The sequence below is a fragment of the Heterocephalus glaber genome, unplaced genomic scaffold (genome assembly GCF_053883595.1).
Source record: "Heterocephalus glaber isolate CG9 unplaced genomic scaffold, H.glaber_assembly_v1.0 deba00001863, whole genome shotgun sequence".
Lineage (NCBI taxonomy): Eukaryota > Metazoa > Chordata > Mammalia > Rodentia > Bathyergidae > Heterocephalus > Heterocephalus glaber.
In genome coordinates, this window is record NW_028258503.1 from 443,836 (window position 1) to 466,048 (window position 22,213).

Consider the following 22,213-nt stretch of genomic DNA (forward strand, 5'->3'; position numbering starts at 1 on the left):
GTTAAAAAACTAAAAAATAACAGGTGTTGGTGTAGATGTGGGAATGACAGTTCCTCAAAAAATTCAGAATAGAATTACCAGTACCATATGGTCCAGCTAATCTACTTCTGGGTATAAATGTTTTGAATTGAAAGCAGGGAGGGTCTCAAAAACTATCTGTACATCCAAGTTTATAGCAGCATTACAGTAGCTACAACATGGAAGCAAACCAGTGTCCATTGACACATAGATGGATAAAATATGATGTATGTGTACAATGGAATATTTTTCAGCCTTGAAAGGAAATTCTGTCATGCTACAGCATGGGTGAAGCTTAAGAACATTATGCTAAGTGAAATGAGCCAGTCACAAGAGGATGAGTACTGACTGGCTTCCTTGTATGAGGTATTTGACTCAAGGTAGTCCAGTTCATACAGACAGAAAACAGAATACTGGTTGCTGGGGCCTTAGAGGAGGGGGGCTTGGGGTGGTACTGTTGAATGGATGTAGAGTGTCAGTTTTTTCCAGTACTCGGGATCAAACTCAGGACCTTGTGCTTGCGAGGCAGGCATGGTGCCACTGAGCACCATGGCCCTGTAGAGTGTCAGTTTTACAAGAGTTCTCGAGATGGGTTGTGGTGTTAGTTGCACAACATTATTAATATGTTTAATAGTACTAAATTATATACTTAAAATAGCTAAGATGATAAAGCTTGTATTTATGTCTATTTTACCACAAATTTTTTTTGGTACCGGGGATTGAACTCAGGACCTTGCGTTTGTGAGGCAGGCACCGGAACCACTGAGCTAAATCCCCGGCCCCACAATTTTACCACAATTTTAAAATTGGGTGAAAAATCTCATGCTGTAAAATGTTGTCCTGTATTTTTTTGTTGTTGTTGTTTTTTGATGATTTTCTTTTTTTTGGCACCAGGGATCGAACTCGGGTCCATGTGCTTGCGCAGCAGGTGCTGGAACCACTGAGCTAAATCCCCGGCCCCGTGCATTCTAAATTCTTGAGGTAAAGACTAAGTTAATTTTCTGTCTTCCTTGTTTTCTAACAAATAAATTTAAGGCCATAAATTTTCCTCCTCACTTTGGCCTGATGTGTTTTGATATGTAATAGTTCCAAAGTTTTTTGTTTGTTTACTTTTAAGTCATTTGTATTTTCCACTTTTCTTTTCCCTTCAACTCGAGTTATTTTTAAATTTAAATTTTTTAAACCCAAGAGCATTTAAAAATATACAGGTGTGTACATTGAGTGGGGGTTACTACTATGTTAATTTTAACACTATATTACGGTAGCTGATTGTGGTCTGTGTGATGTTAGCTTTATGGCATGTATGTATACTTTTCCCCATTGTTACCTAAAACAGGCCCACAAACTATAACCTGCTTTGGCCAGATTGCCTGTATTAGTAAAAAGTTTTATTGGAATATAGATACACTCATTTATCTGTATGTTATTTATGACTGCTTTCCAGCTACAATTCCAGAGCTGACTGGTTGTGACAGAGAGCCTGTGGCCTGCAGCTTAAAATATTTGCTATCTTGTCTTTTCCTAAAAAATTTTCTGACCTTTGACTTAAAACATAGTCTATTTTTGTGTTTTTATATGGGTTGAAAGTATATGTATTTTGGGGGGGGCACAAGTTCCTTATATCCTGTAGAATAAGCTTGTTAAACCAGTCCTTATAGCCTTCCTCATTGTTTTTTTGTTTGGTTTGGTTTGGTTTTTTTCCAGTACCAGGGATTGAACTCAGGACCTTGGGCTTGTGAGGCAGGCGCAGCACCACTGAGCTAAATCCCCGGCCCCTCCTCATTGCTTTTGGTTTTGATTGTAGCTATCTGAGAGATATGTATAAACCTCCCATCCCAACTAAATTTGTTCACTTCTTATATTTTAGTCAGGGTTAGATTTATATCTTTTGAAGTTGTTTTATTAGTCCATAAAGAGCGTATAAAAGTCATATAACTATTGTATCTTTCTGCAGTGTTTTTCTTCATATATAAAATAGCCTCTTTGTCCTATATATTTATGCCTTGACTTCCTTCTAAGGAACGTCATTATTTCTGTCAGGATTAGGTTCAGCAGCATGTGTGAGCTCAGTTCATGAATTTGATTCTTCCCACTATTCTGGGCACAAACCAAGTTGGGTGAGAACCAAATAAAATTCATTGGTTAGATTCATTATTGACCCTTATGGGGAGATTTGATTCGGTCCTTGTCCAGTTCAGTTTTCAACTAGAATCATGGAGGGAATTGAGTTTGTGAACCGGGGTACCGCTGCACTAGAAAAATTTAAGAAATAAAATTAACTTAATTTAAGAAGCAAGATTACTTCTTTTGAGGGTAGAAGTAGTCTGGAGGTAGATACCCCAGGGCTCTGCAATATCATTAGGGACCCAGGCTTCTCTCTTCTGCTTCATCATCTTGGTATATGGTTTCTATCCTAAGGTGCCCTCACTGAGGTCCATGAGGCTTTTGGAGCTCCAGCCAGTACATCCTTTGAGGGCCAGAAAGAAGAGGAAAGGTAGGAGGGCAGAAAGGAGACTATCCCCACTTAGCTAATTGCCAGAATTTAGCCCAGTGGTGATGCTTAAGCAACCAGGGAGGCTCAAAACCCTGCTCTTATTTCAGATAGCTCTGTCTTGGATAAAAGTTAGCATTATGTTACCCAGGAGGAAGGGGAGAGAGTGGGTATTTGGAATAGGCAGCCAAGATTCTCTACCACTGCCTATTGTGTATTATCGTTCTTATGATTAGCATGTTCGTCTGCTACAACTTTTTTTGTTCCTTTATTTTCAGCCTTCCTCAGTATTTTGTTTCAGGTATGTGTCTTTAGAAATATAGCAAGATCTTGTGTTACTCAGTTTTAAACAATTAGAAAACCTGTCTATTAATAGGTGAGTGTAATAAATTCATTTTATTATTGTTGTATGATATATATGGCAGTATTATTTCTTTTTCTTTTTTTTAAATTTTTTGAGACAGGGTCTCGCTATGTAGCCCAGGCTGGCCTGAAACCCGCAGTGATTCTCCTGCCTCAGTCTCCCAAGTACTGGGACTGCAGACATGCACCAGCATGCCTGGCTAGTGGCAGTATTATTTCTGCCATTCTTTTTCTTTTTGTTTTTCCATGCTTTCTTTTCCCCTTTCCTATCACTTGTTTGATTGATTGGCTTTCCTGTTACCTGTTTTTTTCTGTTTTAGAAATTGTCCTTGTTTTGATTCTTTAATTTGTTAGCTTTACTGTTTTTTTTAACATTCTATTTTGAAATGATTTCAAATTTACAGGAAAGTTGTAAGAATAGTACAAAAGATTTCTGTATATTCTTTACCCAGATTCGTAAAGTGTCAAAATTTTATCACATTTATATTATCATCTTTTCTTTATGTATGTGTGAATATTTTTTCCTGAACCATTCAACAGTAATTATACACATGATGCCCCTTCAGTAGGTATTTCCTTGGGCATTCCCTTTAAGAACAAGGGTATTTCTTTACATAAATAGAATATAATTTACAATATGAGGAAATTAAAATCCATAAAATACTATTAGCTAATCCATAGGTGATATTGAATATCACCAGTTTTCCTAGTGACATTCCTTATTTTTTATTTCTTTTTGTTGTTGTTGTTACTGGGGATTGAACTCAGGACCTTGCGCTTATGCGGCAGTTTATTTCTTTAAATTTCATAAACACATAAAAATTATACATACTAGCTGGCCACAGTCCCAGCTGCTTGGGAGGCAGAGGTAGGAAATCACTTGAGCCCAGGAGTTCTGGGCTGGCCTGGCCAACATAGAGAGACCACATGTCAAAGCAACAACAGCAAAAACCCAAAAGTGCAGTGGGCATAGAGCTCCATGGCAGAGTGCTTGCATGGTATTCATGAGGCTTTGGGTTCAATCCCCAGCATCACAAAAAGTTGTGCATATTAATGGGGCAAACTATGGTGTTTTGATCCATGTATTCATTATTTAATGCATAAATCAAGTTAAGCATATCTGTCTCCTCAAACATCTGCATGGTTAAAACATTCAGTATCCTTTCTTCTAGCTTTTTGGGGTACATAATTGTTTTCCACAGTGATCCTGCTAAGCAGCAGCACACCAGAACCTCTTCCTCCTATCTGTGATATTACTCACTTATCAAGCTCTCCCTTCCACTGTCCCTAGCCTCTGGTACCCAACATTCTACTCTCAACTTCTATGAGATAAACTTTTCTATATTCCACATATGAGAGAGGTAGTGCAGTACTTTGTCTTCCTGTTCCCTAATGTCATAACCTCCATTTCCATCTTTGTCATCATCACAAATGACAAGATTTAACTTTTCTTTATGGCTGAATAATGCTGCACTGTGTATATGTACCACCTTGTCTTTCTGCATTCATTAGTTGTTGAAAACCTAGACTCATTTCTGTTGGCAGCTGTGAATAGTGCTGAAGTGAACATGGGTGTCCAGATGTCTGACATATTAATGTCATTTCATTTGGATATATACCAAGGAGTAGGATTGCTGGATCAAACTGTAGTTCTAGTTTTAATTTTTTGAGCAACCTTCATGCTTTTCCATAGCGGCTGTACTAATTTACATTTTCCACAGCAGTGTGCATGGGTTTCCTTTTCTCCAAATCCTTACCAGCCCTTATTATCATTGACTTTTCAATAACAACAATTCTTAATGGAGTGAGGTAATAGTGCACTGTGGTTTTAATTTTCCTAATGATTAATGATGTTGAGCATTTTTTCATATACTTCTTGGGCCATCTGTATGTCTCCTTTTTGGAAAATGTCTATTTAGATTTATTGCCCATTTAAAAATAGAATCACTGGGTTCTTTGCTGTTGAGTTTTGGAGTTGCCTAAATGCTTTGGATATTAACCCTTTGTCAGATATATAGGTTTCAAACATTTTCTCCCATTCTGTAGGTTGTTTCTTCACTCTGATACCCCCCACTGCATAGTAGGAATGGAACCCAGGGCCTTGCACATCCTAGGCAAGTACTGTACCCCTGAGCCATACCCCCAGTCCTGAGGATTATTTCCTTTGATGTGCAGAAGCTTTGTGGTTTGATACAATCCTATATGCCTATTTTTCATTTTGTTTCCTGTGCTTTTGAGGTCTTGTCCAGAAAAATCCTTCTCATTCCAGTGTGCTGAAGTATTTTCTCTATATTTTCTTCTAATGGTTTCATAGTTTCAGGTCTTGCATTTAAATCTTTAATCTATTTTGAGTTTGTTTGGTAACTGGTAAGAAATAGTTTCATTCTTTTCTTCTGTGTGTGGAAGCTCAATTTTCCCAGCACCATAAAAAGATTGTTCCTTCTCCAATGTGTTCTTAGCATCTTTGTTGAAAATCAGTTGGCTCTAGATGCATGGAATTATTTGTAGGCACTTGATTCTGTTCCATTGGTCTGTGTGTCTGTTTTTATGCTACGACCATGCTACTTTGATTACTATAACTTGATATTTTGAAGTCAAATAGTGTGATACCTTTAGCTGTATTCTTTTTGCTCAAGATTGTTTTGGCTATTTGGTCTCTTCTGTGCTTCCATATGAACCGTGGGATTTTTTTTCAACTTCTGTGAAAAATGTTGTTAGTATTTGGATGAGAATTGCATTAGGTCTGTGAATCATTTTGGGATGTATGGACGTTTTATATTTTAACAAAATCTTCCAAACTATGAACTTGGGAGGTCCTTTTAATTTTATGTGGGTACTCTTTAATTTCTTTCATCCGGCTTTACTGGTTTTCCTGGCAGAGCTTTTACTTCCTTGGTTAAATTTATTCCTTGGTATTTTATTTTTTTGGTAGTTATTATTTTGTAGGTTGTCTTTGTATCCTGTAACTTTACTGAATTTGTTTATCAATTCTAATAGTCATTTATTGGTTTTAGGTTTTTCTGTATAGAGAATTATGTCTTTGCAAGCAGATAATTTGACTTTGTCTTCTTTTTTATTTTTCTTTTTTATTACTATGTGTTTGCAGTACATAATGATTACATTTATCATGGGGAGTTGATACATGTACATAATACAATTTAATTTTCTTTTTTTGTCCCGGCCCCTCTGTTATGGCTTGTGTTTAGATGTTTCCCCAAAGCCTTGTGCTTTCTCAGAGGTGGCTGAATCTAGAGTGTGTGTTGCTGGGCTTAAGGGCGTGTGATTACTAACTCAGTCCACTGATTGGTTTGCCACTGCCCTAATCCCACCAGTCTGGATAAGATCGAAGGGGAGAAAGATGCTGTCAAGGGTGCTTGTTGCCTTTGCTACCGTGTGGGTGCCATGAACTGTGTCCCCTCTACAAAGCCCTCTGCCATCCGTTACTCCGCCTTGGAGCCAGCCGATTACGGACTGAAATCTACAAACTGTGAGCTAAATAAACCTTTCCTCCTTTAATTTGTGAGTTTCGGATATTTTGTCTTAGCAACGAGAGAAAAGTAACTAAGACACTCTCCCTTCCCTCTCTGCTCCTTCCAACTCTTGGCCCCCTTTCTATTTGCAGAAGCTCTATTTTCATCATTTTTTCCTTCAATGCTTCTTTTTCATCCCTTTTCCCTCCCTTCTCACCCCCTCCCTCCATCTCTCATTCCCCCATTCACCTACTTCCTGTTTATTTTTATCTATCATATATATATATATATATATATATGAAAAGAGAAATTTTCATATTAGAAAAACCATGCAATATTTAAGTTTGTGTGTCTGACTTATTTCACTTAACATTATGGTCTCAAGTTTATCTTTTTTATGGCAAAGTAGTGCTCCATTGTGTATAGATACCACATTTTCTTTATCCATTCATCTGTCGATGGACATATAGGCTGCTTCCAAGATTTAGCTGTTATAAATTGTGCTATACATCATAGTGTATCCCTGTAATATGATGACTTTAACTCTTTTGGGAAGATACCTGTAAGGGGAATAGCTGGGTCAAAGGGAATTTCTGTTTTTAGTTTTTTTAGGGATCTTCATACTGATTTCCATAGTAGTTGTGTTAGTTTATATTCCCACCAACAATGAAGAAGAGTTTTTTTCCCCCACATCTTCACTAGCATTTGTTATTATTTGATTTCTTGATAATGCCCATTCTTTCTGGAGTAAGATGGTACCCCAGGATTGTTTTAATTTGCATTTCTCTAAGGGCTAATGATGAATGTTTTTTCATGAATTAATTGGCCATTGGTACTTCTTCTGATGTGTGTCTATTCACTTTATTTGCCCATTTTTTGATTGGGTCACTTAGGGAGTCAAATTTTTGTGAGTTCTTTATATATTCTAGATGTTAGTCCCTTGTTCAAGGAATAGCAAGCAAAATTTTTTTCCACCCTGTGTCTCTTCACGCTGTTGGGTTTTTTTTTGTTGGTGAAATTGTTGCTAACAATCCGCATTTCAGTGGTGTCCATTGTGATTTCACCTTTTCATTTGTAATTGATTTCATTTGTGTTTTTTCTTTCTTTTTGGTAAAATTATTTAAGGGTTTATCTGTTTATTCTTTCAAAGAACCAGCTCTTTGATTCATTGATTCTTTGTATTGCTTTTTAGTCTCCATTTCATGGATTTCTCTGATCATTATAATTTCCTTCCTTGTACACGCTCTGGATTTGGATTTTTCTTGTTTTTCTAGAACCTTGAGGTACATGATTAGATTATTTATTTGGGCTTGCTGTTTTTCTGATGTGGACATTCACAGTTATGAACTTCTCCCTTAGAACTGCTTTCATTGTGTTCCATAAATGTTGGTATGTTGTGTTTGTATCATCGTTTCATTCTAGGAACTATTTTATTTCTGCCTTATTTTCTTCTGTGACCCATTGATTATTAACAGTTTGTTGTTTATTTTCCATATATTTGCATAACTTCTGTGGTTTCTTTTGCCACTGATTCTAGTTTTATTGCACTGTAATCTGATAATAGGTATGGTAAATGTTTTATTCTTTTGCATTTACTTAAGCATGCTTTAGTCATTAGTATGTGGTCTGTTTTGGAGACAGTTCCACGTGCTGCCCAAAAGAATGTGTGTTCTGCTCTTGTTGGGTGCAACACTCTGTGGACATCAATTAGTTCCATGTTTTCAAAGGTTTGGTTCAACTCTGATATTTCTTTGTTGATTTTTTGTTTACTTGTTCTATTTCTGACAGTGCGGTATTGAGGTTCCCCATTATAATTGTATTGATGTTTATCTGTTCTTTTTTGTCCAATAATGTCTGTTTTAGGAAGTTGAGTACACTGTGGTTTGGTGTATATATGTTTATAATTTTTATCTCTTCCTGTTGAATAGTTCCATTAACTAATATGTAGTGTCCTTTGTGACTTTTGTCCAGCTGTGACTTAAAATCCACTTTATGTAAAAGAGGTTAGCTGCTCCTACTTATTTTGGGGCTCTTGTTGCATGGAATACTATTTTCTATCCTTTGATTTTTAGTCCGTGAATTTCTTTTTGGGTTAAATGTGTTTTTAATATACACCATACTGTTGGATTATGTTTCTTGATCCATCCTGCTAATCTGTGTCTTTTTTTTAATTTGATACTGGGGATCGAACTTGGGTCCTTGCACTTGCGGGGAAAGCGGCAGAACCACTGAGCTAAATCTCCGGCCCTAATTTGTGTCTTTTGATTGGTGAATTGAGATCATTTACATTGATAGTTATAACTGATATGTATTGACTTATTCCTGTGATTGTGTTATTTTCCTAATGTTGTTTTCCTTTCCCTTCTACTTAATTGCTTTAGCTACCTAGTGCATTCATTCTATTGGACATTTTGGCATTGTTAGGTTTATTGTCTCTTTCTAGGATATCCTTGAAATTTTTTTTGAAGTTTTGGTTTGGTAGTCATGAATTTCTTTAGATGCTCTTGATCAGGGAAATATCTTATTTTTCCATCAATTTTGAAAGATAATCTTGCCAGATATATGAGTCTGGGTTGGAAGTTGTTTTCTTTTAGGGCTTTAAACACTTCATTTCAAGCTCTCCTTTCCTATAAAATTTGTTTTTGTGAAGCCTGATGTAATTCTGATGGGTTTTCCTTTATAAGTGATCTGTTGATTTTTTCTAATAATTTTTAAGATTCTGTTCTTGTGTTAGATTTTTGGTATTTTAATTATATGGTGTAGGGTGTTTTTTTTTGTTTGTTTTGATCATGACTCTTTGGGGTTTCTATATGTCTCACTTATCTGTGTGTTAAATTTTTTTTTCTATGTCTGGAAAGTTTCTGCTATTACTTCTGTAAACAGATTTTTTAATGCCCTTTGTGCTGTTTTCTGTTTTTTCACTAATTCCAGTTACACTTAGCTTAGTCTTCTAGCAGCTGTTGGATCCATTTTTCATGTTCTCTTATTGTTTGTAAGGTATTTCTCATTAATTGATCAGCAGCCTCAGCCCAGTCTTCTATATCTGACGCTGCTGCTCATTGGTCTCTTCTGCTGCCCATACTTTCAATTGTATTTTTAGTCTTCTGGATTTCTGTTTGGAAATTTTTATAGACTCCACTTCTTTTCTGTGCTGGGCATTCATGTTTTGCATCTCTTTTTTTTAAGCTCTGCTGTGTTCTTATTAGTGTCTTCTGTAGGCTCACCGATCATTTGTTTCATTAGGATCATTATCTACTTAGTAACATCTTCTTTGGATTTGTCACACACCGTATGCATCTGTTTTGTTACCTCCAGTGATACCCTTTCAGATATTTCTGTTGTGTGGCTTTTGATTTCCTTCCCCTTGATGCCCCTGGATTGGCTTTGGGGAAGTTACAAGTTTTTGGAGGCATTTTGTTGCCTTGTCTTCTCATGTTTCTATTTATTTGTTTGTTTGTTTTTTGTACTGGGGTTTGCTGGTTGGTTATAATGGATAGCTTTGTTGCAGAGATATCCTCTGGATGTGGCTAACTTGGGGCCTTTGCTTCTGTACCAGGATCCAGCTACCTGTGTTTATTTGGGACTGGGAGGTTGCAGCTTATTTGGGCCAGTACCCAGTTCTTCAGCAATGTGCCACAGTATTGTTGATGACCCCAGGAAAACCAGATATTGGCATACAGAGAAAACCAATTGACAGCAACAACTGTGTTACCTTGGCTATGTAGTAAAGTCAGCAACATCAATAGCATCAAATATAAATTGGATACTGACAAAGTCTAAGAACCCTAACCCTAACCAAAGCAAGGAGATCTGATTTTAGTAGAAATACTTAGACAGCTCAGATATTGACCTACACTAAATCAGTCCCATGGTCTCTGCTGGATATAAGCAGTGATGTGGGAGCTGAAGCAGACCAATGGACTCAATGCCATCACCTTCAGATCCAACCTCCTCTGAAGGTTACACCCACTAAAACTGGCCTTCCACCACAGAATGCATGTCCTGTGACCTTCCTGGCCTGAGCTTGCACTTCGCAGGGATTTATGCCCTCACCCTTTCCATGTCTATCTTCCATGGCTGTCTCTCATACAGTCTCTGTGGTAGGGGGTGTTGGTCGCATCTTCAGTCATGTTGTAGTTTGGCTGACACCTCTGCTGCCTTGTGGTGAGGGGAATCAAGATATAGAGCCAGCTAGGAGTTGGTAGTTTGACCCCAGCTATGTGGCAGGCAGGTGGACTCCTCCTCCTCCTTGCATGGCACAATGTAGCCTCTTTTCCTATTTATTTCTTTCCTTTGCTCAATTGCTTTGGCTAAGACTTTGAATGCTGTGTTTAATAAGAGTAGTTAAGAGTAGACATCCATTTCTTGTTCTAGATCTTTCAGCTTTTCCCTGTTCAGTATGATACTGGTTATGGGTTTCTTATATATAGCCTTTATTACATTGAGGCATATTATTTCACTACCTAATTTGTTCAGAATTTTTATCATGGAGGGATATTAACTAATAAAACCCCTCTCATATAAATATGTAGCCTCTTGGTTCTGTTTCTCTAAAGAACCCTAATACAATAGCTAAAGGAAATAAAATCATTAGATCAAAGGGATACCTGACTCCTATGCTTATTACAGCATTATTCACAATAGCCAAGATATAGAATTGACCATAGTGTCCATCAACTGACGAATGGATAACAATAATGTGGCACATATATACAATGGAAAGTTATTGAGGAACAAAGAATGAAATCCTGCCATTTGAGGCAACATAGATGGTACCAGACATTTTGTTAACTGACATAAGCTCAGCAAAGGTAGACAAATACTGCATGTTCTCACTCATTTATAGAAGCTAAAAAAGTTGTTCTTATAGAATAAAAGAGTAGAATAGCGGTCACCAGAGCCTAGACTAGGGGGTAGGAGGTATGAACAGAGGTTGATAATGAGTACCAAAATACATTAGATACAGGAGGAATTACTTCTAGTGTTGTGTAGCATAGCAGGGTAACTGTGATCTACAATTTATTATCTATGTCAAAATAACTAGAAGTATCCAAAGGTTCCCAACACATAGAAATACAGTCAAACCTTGGATTGTGAGTAACTTGTTCTGCGAGTGTTCTGGAAGATGAGCAAACATTTCTAAGAAATTTTAACTTGATAAACGAGCAGTGTCTTGAGATATGATTAGTACATCATGCCAAATGTCGCATGATTACAACTGGTCCTTCTCTCTTCCCTCTGTGTTGGTATACAAGTACTTTGGATTACAAGCAGAATGAATTATTCTCACACACCAAGGTTTTACTGTAATAAATATAGGAGATGGAAATTCTAATTACCCTGATTGGTCATTACATATTATATACATGTATTGAATTATTATAAAATATGCACAAATATGTTTCAAAAAGGTAAAGTTAAAATTAAATAAAAAATATAAAGGTAAAGGGGAAAATGCCATTGGGATTTTGATAGAGATTGCATTAGTTTTCATGAAGTAAGTCTTTCACTTCTTTGGTTAATTCTTAAGTATTTGGTTATTTTGATGTGATTGTATATGGAATTATTTTCCTAATTTCCTTCTTTTTTTTTGGTACTGAGGATCGAACTCAGGACCTTGCACTTGCAAGGCAGGCGGCGAAACCAGTGAGCTAAATCCCCGGGCCCCTAATTTCCTTCTTGGATTGTTCATTTTTGCTATATAGAAATACAACTGATTATGAAGATGTGTTATGTGCATGTACCAACTCCTCATGATGAATGTAATCATTATGTACTATAAATATGTACTAATAAAAAATACGATGAAATAAACCAGATGAACAAGCTTAAATATTGCATGGTTTCTCTTCTATGAGTAACCCAAAATATAAATAAAGAGCAAAAGAAAATACAGATAATAGGGCCAGGGATTTAGTTCAGTGGTTCCGCCGCCTGCCTCGCAAGCGCAAGGACCCAAGTTCGTTCCCCAGTACCAAAAAAAATAGATAGATAGATAGATAGATAGATAGATAATAGGAAATAGGTAGATAGATTTTTTTTTGCAGAAGGGAAGAGGACCAAGAGATGGAGGGAAGGGGAAAAGAGTAGTAGAAGGGGAAGTAAGAAGAACTAAGATACAAATAATGTAATGATTATGTACTACAAACATATACTAATTTAAAAAATAAAAATAGGAAAAAAAGAAATACAACTGATTTTGGAGTGTTATATCCTGCAACTTTGCTGAATTTGTTTAACAGTTGGTTTTGTGTAATCTTTAGAGCCTTCTGTTTGTGAACAGATAATTTTATGTCTATTTTTCCACTTTAGATGCCTTTTATTTTGTTTTCTTGCCTAATTGCTCTGGCTAGGACGTCCAATACTGTGTTGAATAAAAGTGGCAAGAGCAAGCCTCCTTGTTTTGTTCCTGATCTTTGAAAAAATCTTACATCACTGAGCATGATGGTAGCTGTGGGCTTTTCACATATGGTCTTTGTTGTGCTGAACTAGTTTCCTTCTATTAATATTTTGCTGAATGTTTTAAATCAAGAAAGGATGTTGAATTTTTATCCATTGCTTTTTCTGTATCAATTGAGATGATCATGTGGGGTATTTTTGTCCTGCATTTTTTAATGAGGTGTGTTATTTTTATTGATTTTTCACATGTAGAGCATTCCTTGTATTTTAGGAATAAATCCTAATTGGTCATGGTGTATAGTCCTTTTAATGTTCTGTTAAATTTGGTTTGCTAGTGTGTTGTTGAGATTTTTTTTGAATCAGTATTCATCAGGGTATTGATCTGTAGTTTTCTTATAGTGTCTTTGTCTGGCTTTTGCGTACAGGTAATTCTGGCTTGAATAAAATGAGCTTAGAAGTGTCCTGCAAATTTTTTGCAAAAATTTGAGGAGATCTGGTATTAATTCTTCTTTAAATATTTAGTCAAATTTTTCAGTGAAAGTATCTGCTCCTGGAATTTTCTTTCTTGATAAGCTTTTGATTACTTATTTAGTTGCCTTAGTATTATTGTTCTGTTCAAATTTTTATTCCTTCATAATTGAGTCTTAGGTTGTGTGTTCCTAGAAATTTTTCCATTTCTTTCAGATCATCCAATTTGTGATATATAGGTGTTTATAATATTCTCTTATAATCCTTTTTATTTCACTGCCATTAGTTTAATTCCCCTTTTTCATTTCTGATTTTAGTTACTTGAATCTTCTTTTTTCCCTTAATCTAGCTGAGGGTTTGTCAGTTTTGTTGATCTTTAAAGAAAAATCCAATTTGTAGTTTTATTATTTTTTTCTATTGATTTTCTGTTCTCCATTCCATTAATCTCTAATATTTCCTGTTTCTTTTTGTTTGTTTTAGGTTTAGTTTGTTCTTTATCTAGTTCCTTGAGGTGTAAATTTAGGTTGATTTGACATCTTTCTTCTTTTTAAATGTACATGTTCACGACTATAAAAGCAATGTTAAACTTCTTAGCACTGCTTTTGCTTCATCCAATAAAGTATAGTATGTTCTGTTTTTATTTGTCCCAAAATTTCTAGTAATTTCAGCATTGGTTGTTTAAAAACATAGTTTAGTTTACATATCTGTAGATTTTTTTGGTTTTCCTCCTGCTGTATTTCTAGTTTCATTACATTGTGATCAGAAAAGATACTTTATATAATTTTAATCTTTTAAAATTCTTTGTGGCCTATCCTGGAGAGAGTGCCATCTGTACTTGAGAAGAATATATATTCTTTTGTTATTCATTGGAGTAGTCTATATGTTTATTGGGTTCAATTGGTAAAGTGTTGTTCAAGTCTTCTACTTCCTTATTTATCTTTTTTCTCATTATCCTATTTATTTTTGAAGGTAGAATATTGAGTCTCCTGGTATTATTGTGTTGCCAGTTCCCCCATCAATTCTGCCAAACTTTGCTCCATATATTTAGGAGCTCTGATGTTTGGTGCATAAATATTTATAATGATTATATCTTCTTGGTAAATTGACCCTTTTACCCTTTTATAATTTTCTTTTCTTTTCTTTTTTTTGGTACCGGGGATTGAACTTGGGTCCTTGCACCTGCAGGGCAGGCGGCAGAACCACTAAGCTAAATCCTCGGCCCTTTTTTGACTTTTATATTTATGTTTATCTATTCCTTTTTGACTGGGGAGTTTAATTTCATTTACATTTAAAGTAATTAGAGATGTGGAAAGGTTTACTATAGCTGTTTTTTTCATTATTTTCTCTAGTACCTTTTGTCTGTCTTTTTCTCTGTTATTTCCTCTATTTTTTTAAATTCTTTTATTGGTGCATTTTAGGTATACAATACGTTTATATTTATCATTGGGTGCTTGTACCTGTACATGATGGATCTTGGTTCTTATTTTTCCCCATTACCTATGCACCCTTCACCCCTCCACCCTTCCCTATTTACATAGACTTTGTTTCCATTTTTTTTTTCTCATAATTTTTCCTTTCCTTTCTTCCCTTTCCCCTTCCCCTCCCACCACCCCTACACCGTTGGACCATTTCCTAATTCAAATTATCAATTATTCATTTTAATCATGTTAATCCTTATTTACACTTTCATTTTCTCACACCAGAGAAACTACTCAGTATTTACACGTGTGTCCTATTTATTTCACTTAAGAGCATGGCCTCAATATGATCCATTTAGCTATAAATGTCTCTAGTTTCCTCTATTTTTGGCTGATTTTTTTTTACTGATGTGCTTTCATTTCTCATTTTCTTTTGTGTTTGTTTATATACATTTTCTTTGTGGCTGCCATTATAATTACATGAAATATCTGAAAGATATAACATTCTATTCTATTGATACCAAGTTAATTTTTTTTTTTTGGTACAGAGGTACAGAGGATTGAACTCGGGACCTTGCGCTTGCGAGGCAGGCAGCAGAACCACTGAGTTAAATCACCGGCTTGATACCAACTTAATTTTAAGCACATACACAAACTTTTCCTATAAAGCTCTCTCCTTTTATTTCATTGATTTCACAAATTACTTCTTTATGTATTGTATATAAATAACATAGATTTATAGGTTTTTAAAAGGTTTTTATCATTTAAACACATACTGATAAAAATAAAGAAAAAAATTTTATACAAGAATTTAAAGTGAGTTTATGAACTGAAGTTACTTTAATATAGACTCTTATTTTTGGCTATACATTTACCTTTTTGGAAACCTTTATATTTTCATGTTTCTATCTACCTTCCCTTTCATCTTGAAGAACATCCTATAATCCTTTAACATTTCTTGCATAGTAGATCTAGTAGTAATAAACTACCTGAGCTTTTGTTATTTGATAAAGTATTAATTTCTCCTTCATGAGTTGTTTGTTTGTTTGCTTGTTTTTTCAGTATTGAAAATTGAACCCAGGGTCTTTGCACTGAGCCGCATCCCATCGCTATGTTGCTCAGATTGGCCTCAAATTTGCAATCCTCCTGCCTCAGCCTTCCAGAGTGCTGGGATTACGGGTGTGCACTACCACATCTGGCTAGCTTCTTTGTTTTTCAGTGACAGTTTTGCTAGATATGGTACTCTTGATTGGCATAATTTTTCTTCTTTCAGAACTTTGAATCTGTCATCCCAGTTCTTTCCTCCCCACAAGTTTTCTGCTGAGAAATCCACTGATAACTTGTGGAAGCTCCTTTGTATATAAGGAATCACTTTTCTTTGGCTGTTTTCAATATTTTCCTCACCTGTAATTTTTAACAGTTTAGTTATAATGTGCTTTGGTGTTAGTGTCTTTGGGTTTGTCCTAAGTGGAGTTTTTTTAGCCTTCTTGAATTTGTACGTCCATTTCTTTTCTCAGATTTGAGAAGTTTTCTATCATTATGTCTCCATATATGTTTTCTGCCCCTTTCTTTGTCTCTCTTTTCCTTCTTGTGTAAGTTGTGTAAATTGGTCCACTTGCTAATATTCCATAAATCTCTCAAGCTCTTTTTTGCATTTTTTCATTCTTTTTTCATTTTGTTCCTCTGATTTAATTTCAAATGACTTGCCTTCAAATTTGACTATCCTTTCTTCTGTTTGATAAAATCTGTGGTTGACTTTATAGTGCTATTTTCAATTGAGTTACTCTGTTTTTTAGCTCCAGACTTTCTGTTTGATTCCTTTTCGGTTTCTGTATTTTTGTTGGTGCCCTCATTTTGTTTATGCATAATTTTCCTGATTTCTCTTAATTGTGTGTCTATTCTTATTTAGCCTACTGAGCATCTTTATGGCAGTTATTTTAAATTCTTTGTTAAGCAGTCATAGATCTGTGTTTCTTTAGGGTTAGTCTGGGATTGTATTTTGTGTTTTGATTGGTTGTGTTTGTTTCTTTGTATGCCTTGTGATTTGTTGTTCTTCTTCTTGAGACTTAGACATTTGAAAAAACAACCTCTCCAAATCTTTAGAGACTGGCTTTGTGCAGAACACTTTTGCTAATCAATGCAAATAGAGATTCTAAGACCTCTCAAACCTTTTCTAAGGATGTGCATGTGCTTTTAGTTATTTCTTATTCTCCAAGGAGTTTGTGCCAGTTTCTTTCCAGAAGCCCAAAATCTCTTATTCTCTTTGTTGCCCACAGAACCAAGTCTTTAACATGTGAGTTTATCTGTTATCAACTTCCAAACCAGGCTACCGGTACTGTCATCATTCCAAGTCAGGTGAGACAGATTCCAGGCCTCAGGCAGTCCCCAAAGTACCCAGAATTTTAGACTCCCAATATATTTTTCTTTTGCATCCCAAGGCAGAATCCCTAGTGTGGCAAGGTGTCTCCCCATTGTATTGTGATAGGATCAAATGAGGGAAGTGGACAGGCACACATAGTGCCACAAATTTTCCTTCTACTTTCACTGGAATCACTTCTTGGTTTTACATTGGTCTGGGTGTATTATGGCTTATATCTAGATCCCCCCTTCAAAGCCTCTTGTGGTCATAGGTAGAGCTTTTCAGAGGTAGCTGGATCCAGAATGTGTGATACTTGAATTAAGGATGTGATGCTGGGAGTGATTTAAGGTGCAATGCTAGGATTAAGGGAGTCCCACCCTGGATCTGAGTGCTATTTGCCCTAAGTGCATGTAGCCTAGATAGAATATAAGGCACAGAAAGAGGATAGAATGTAAGGTACAGAAAAGGGGCTGCTGTTGTCACTGCTTTTTGCTTGCTGCTTCCTACTTCACTGTTTTGCTGCCTTCTGTCTTCCACGAACTGTTTCTCTTCTGCAATGCCCCTCTGCCATGCCACCCTGCCTTGGACCCAGCCGATTATGGACTGAAACTTCTATAAACTGAGCCAAGTAAACCTTTCATCCTTTAACTTTGGGTATCTGGGTGTTTTGTCTCAGCAACAAGAAAAAGTAACTAAGACAGGATGTTAGAACTTTCCAACTGGTTTCTACAGTGTTCTTTCAATGATATTTTAGTCTGTACGCTCTTGTTAACTCAGTGTCTCTGGAAGAGCAAGGCCCTGAAACCTTTTAGTTTGCTATCTTGCTGATATCCCATTTGGTTCATTTTGCGGGGGTCTATATAACTAATTTTTTATCGGTATACCGGGGATTGAACTCAGGACCTTGTGCTTGCCAGGCAGATGTGGTGCCACTGACCTATATCCCTGGCCCTCTAATTGTAGTAATTCTCCATGTCTTCATTCATTTTGTCCATCTTTACTCGATTTTTAAAACATATTTTAATAGTACAAGTTCTTTATCTACTAATTCCAGTATCTGTGGGTCTTCCTCTACTGACTTTTTTTTTTTCTTTTTTTGGTACCAGGGCTTGAACTCGGGTCCTTGCGCTTGAGCAGCAGGCAACGAAACCACTGAGCAAATTCCCTGGCCCCTCTACTGATTTTTTCTATTGATTATCTGTAATATTTTCTTGTCTCTTAACATTTTTATTGTGTGGCAGAGTTATTGAATAAGCTATAGACATTGGGCTGAATATTATTCCCCAGAGAGAGCATGCCCTTTCATGTATCAGCCTGCTAGCATAGGAGCCTTCTATCTAATCAGAAGTTATCTGCATCAGAACTGCTGCTACTCTAGTTATTTTCTGGTTTACTTTGGTTTTGAGGGATAAGAGTACAGGGCAAGTCATACCCTATGATTATTCCATTTCTCGCTTCCTAGGAGAAACATGACATAATGAAGATCTTTCTGTTTTTCAGCTCAAATCTCAGCTTCCTGTGCTTCCATACACTTAGCATGTCCTGTGGATTAAAATTGGCAGGAGCGGGCAAATTAAGTCTATGTTAAGGGCATCTGCAAATTGCACTCTGTCACATAGGCTCTCATGATTGTTATAAGCACTGCTGGTTTCTCCTTACCCTAGCAAAGCTCTCCCTCCCTCCCTCCTTGTCTCTATTTCTCTCCTTCTTTCTTAGGTTAGGTATTAGTTTTTGCATTGGGGCACAATACCTGACTCCTACAACTTAAAGGAGGACAAGTATAATTTGGCTTTTGGTTTTAGGGCATTCAGTATGTGATCAGCCAGCTTCAAGGCAGAGGCATCATGGCAGAAGGGCCTGGTAGAGCAAAGATGCTTTAGTTCATGGCATCTGGGAGGCTGAGCAGAGGAACAGTGCCACAGAGAAAGGGGCAAAGGATCAGACAGCACCCAAGATCACACTTCTGTGACCCACCTAGCCACACCATCTCTTGGGTGGTTCCCAAGCCAGTTAGGTTGACATAATCAAGCTTAACTGTCACAGGTTGTATGTATGAGAAATTGTTCTTCCTTTTGTAACCTGTTCTTTTTTATTTCTTTATGATTTCTTGTGATTAGTAGCTCTTAATTTAAATGTTTCTTCTAGTGGTTTCATAGTTTCAGGTCTTGCATTTAAATCCAAAGATCTCTTCTAAAAACCTAGAGCCAAAATAAAACCTTTATTCCTTTAAGTTGTGGGTCTTAAATATTTCAGGACTGGGGGTATGGCTCAGGGGTAGAGTACTTGCCTAGGATGTGCAAGGCCCTGGGTTCCGTTCCATTCCTCCTTCTCTCCCTCCCTCTCTCTCCCAGCTATTCTAGTTGTAGTCAATAGCAGCATTGGTCTTAACCATCTAATTCATTAGCAGAAGCAGAGTCTCTGTCATAAGCACCGTATCTCTACCTACCTTGGTCTTAGGATTGTAGTTTTGAGTAAATTGACAGAAGCTGTAGGAGTTTCTGCTAATAATTTGTGAAGATATGTGTCCAAACCCAGTACAGTAGACCATTGGAACCATTTCTGCTCATGCTCCTAACCTTAAGTGAACCCATAGCAGCAGAGTGACTTTTTAAAATGTACTTGGAACTATCAGTAATAATAGTTATTGTGTATTACTCCAAAGCGCCTTCTTTAAACAGCCTAGCAGCTATGGTATATTTTTTCATGAATTCTTCCCTGGTACCTTAGGTAGGCAGAAGGAAGGGTGGTTGTAATTCATCATTATTTATTTATTTATTTATTTTTGTATTAAATTCTTTTATTGGTACATTGTAGGTATACAACACAATTACATTTCTCATTGGGAATTGTACCTTTACATAACGCATCTTGGTCCTTATTTTTTCCCCATTCCTAGCCCTCCCTTCACCCCCTCCACCCTTCCCTATTTACAAAGACTTTATTTCCATTTTTCCCATTTCTCATCATTTTTCCTTTCCCTTCTTTCCTTTCCCCTGCCACTCCCACTCCCCCTACCCCTTTGGACCTTTTCTTCCCATTTTGCATTATCGATTATTCATTCTAATCATTGGTACATTTTGGGTATACAATATAATGACATTCATCAGTGGAAACTTGCACCTTTACATAGTCTCTCTTGGTTCTTATTTTTCACCCTTGCCCAGCCCTCCCTTCAACCCCTCCAGTCCTCCCTATTTACAAAGATTTTGTTCCTATTTTTCCATTTTCTCATATTAATCCCATTCCCTTCTGTCTTTTCCCCTAGCCCTCCCACTTCCTTCCCATTTGCCACTTTTCTTCCTATTTCACATGACCTGTTATACATTTAGTCCTTATTTACACTTTCAGTTTCTCACACTAGAGAAACTCTTCGGTATTTACACATGTGTGTCCTATTTATTTCACTTAAGAGTATGGCCTCAATGTGCATCCACTTAGTAGAAATAGCAAATAAATACATGAAAAAATGTTCAACTAGTCGCTGGTCATTTGAGAGATGCAAATGAAAACAATGCTGAGATTCTACCTCACTCCAGAAAGAATGGCTGCTATCATGAAATCAACCAATAACAAATGCTGGCGGGGCTGTGGGGAAAGAGGAACCCTGCTCCACTGCTGGTGGGAGTGCAGACTGGGGCAACCACTGTGGAAATCAGTATGGAGATACCTCAAAGAACTAGGACTGGAAGTCCCATTTGATCCCGCTATTCCACTGCTGGGGATCTTCCCCAAAGAATTAAAAGAATCATACCACAGTGATATATGTGCACCCATGTTCATAGCAGCACAGTTTGTAATAGCTAAAACTTGGAAACAGCCCAAATGCCCATCAACTGGAGACTGGATAAAGAAAATGTGGTATTTTTATAAAATGGAGTACTACTCAGCCATAAAGAATGAGAAATTAGAGACATTCATCACTATTTATATTCTATCTAGGCTTTACTGGGGTGCCTAGACACACTCTGCTGGGTGGAGAAGAGAGAACAGGGACCAGACCTTATTTTGCTTTACTGTCCTGTGCCAGGGAGACTTTGTGGTGCCAAAGACCCTCGACCTGGATTTTCCGCCAGACTCACTGTTGAGTGGAGTTTAGGTGTATATGAGTGAGAAGTTCATAGAGGTAGAACGGCTGCCTTAGTAATAAGCATATCTGTTTCTCTCACTTAGCAGGAAAATGCAAGTATATGTGAATTTCTTCCCTATTTCCCCCAAAGGAGAGAATGGGAAATGGGGGCTACTGGTGATCTGATGGAGTCACTGAAAAGTCTGCAGCTCCTCTTCCCCAGGCTTTGTGATCAGTTTGTTCAAATTCACTGGCACAGTTCCTGGCCGAAAACAATATTCTGTCAGCCATTTCCTTTATCTGGGTAGTAGGCCATAAGGACCTTGGATTCCCAAAGGCTTCTGTTAAGTTTTCAGAAATAGATTCATATTCTGTATAGGACTAGTGAGTACTGACTCTGCAAACGGACTCCCAATTTGTTGCCTGGATGAACCCAGTTTGAACTCTATCCGCGTTGAATTTGAGTCACTTAATGAATTACAGAAATATTTGATTTTTTCCCCATTAAGTTTATCGGTCCATTTTAAGTATACAGTACAGTTACCTTCATCATTGGGATCTTGTACCCTTACATGATGTGTCTCAGTTCTTATTTTTCCCCCTTCCCCTGCTCTCCCTTCAACCCCTCCACCCCTCCCTATTTACAGAGACTTTGTTTCCATTTTTCATATTTTTTCCTTTCCCTTCTTTCCTTCCCCCTTCCCCTCCCACTTCCCGTACCCCCTTTAGACCTTTTCTTCCTATTTCACATTATCAATTATACATTTTGATCCTTGTTTACACTTTTAGTTTCTCACACCAGAGAAACTATTTGGTATTTACACACGTGTTTCCTTTAAGAAATGTTTAATTTTTGAAGCATGACATATCCTGGAGTTTCAATTAAAATTATAGAGAACTCTTGATTACAACCAAGGGTTCAAAGCTGAAGAGAACTGGTTGCCTTGCAGGTATGAAAGAATCGAAATCCCAATCCATATTGTGCCTCATGTCACCATTGGGAAAGTGTGCCTTGAATCAGCAGTGGAGCTACCCAAAATCCTGTGCCAGGAGGAGCAAGATGCATATAGGAGGATTCACAGGTGGAGACCCTGTTGTCCCTCTTCTCTACTTCTCAGAGCCTAGTCCTTTTATCTTCAGCGACTCAACTCTTGAGCCCCC

The 22,213-nt window shown here is 37.0% G+C and overlaps 1 protein-coding gene across 5 annotated transcripts in view; it reads left to right on the forward strand.

Moving 5' to 3' along the window:
• The window catches only part of Brcc3 (BRCA1/BRCA2-containing complex subunit 3), a 67,952-nt gene that overhangs the window by 37,256 nt on the left and 8,483 nt on the right, over positions 1-22,213 (forward strand). For 4 of the 5 annotated variants that reach the window (XM_087204127.1, XM_004875175.4, XM_004875176.4 and 1 more), the window contains one exon: positions 22,003-22,134. The exons of the other annotated variant lie outside the window; for it this stretch is intronic. In XM_087204127.1, the coding sequence (XP_087060253.1) occupies positions 22,003-22,134 (132 nt within the window). The remainder of the gene's footprint in view (positions 1-22,002; positions 22,135-22,213) is intronic. 5 annotated transcript variants of the gene reach the window in all.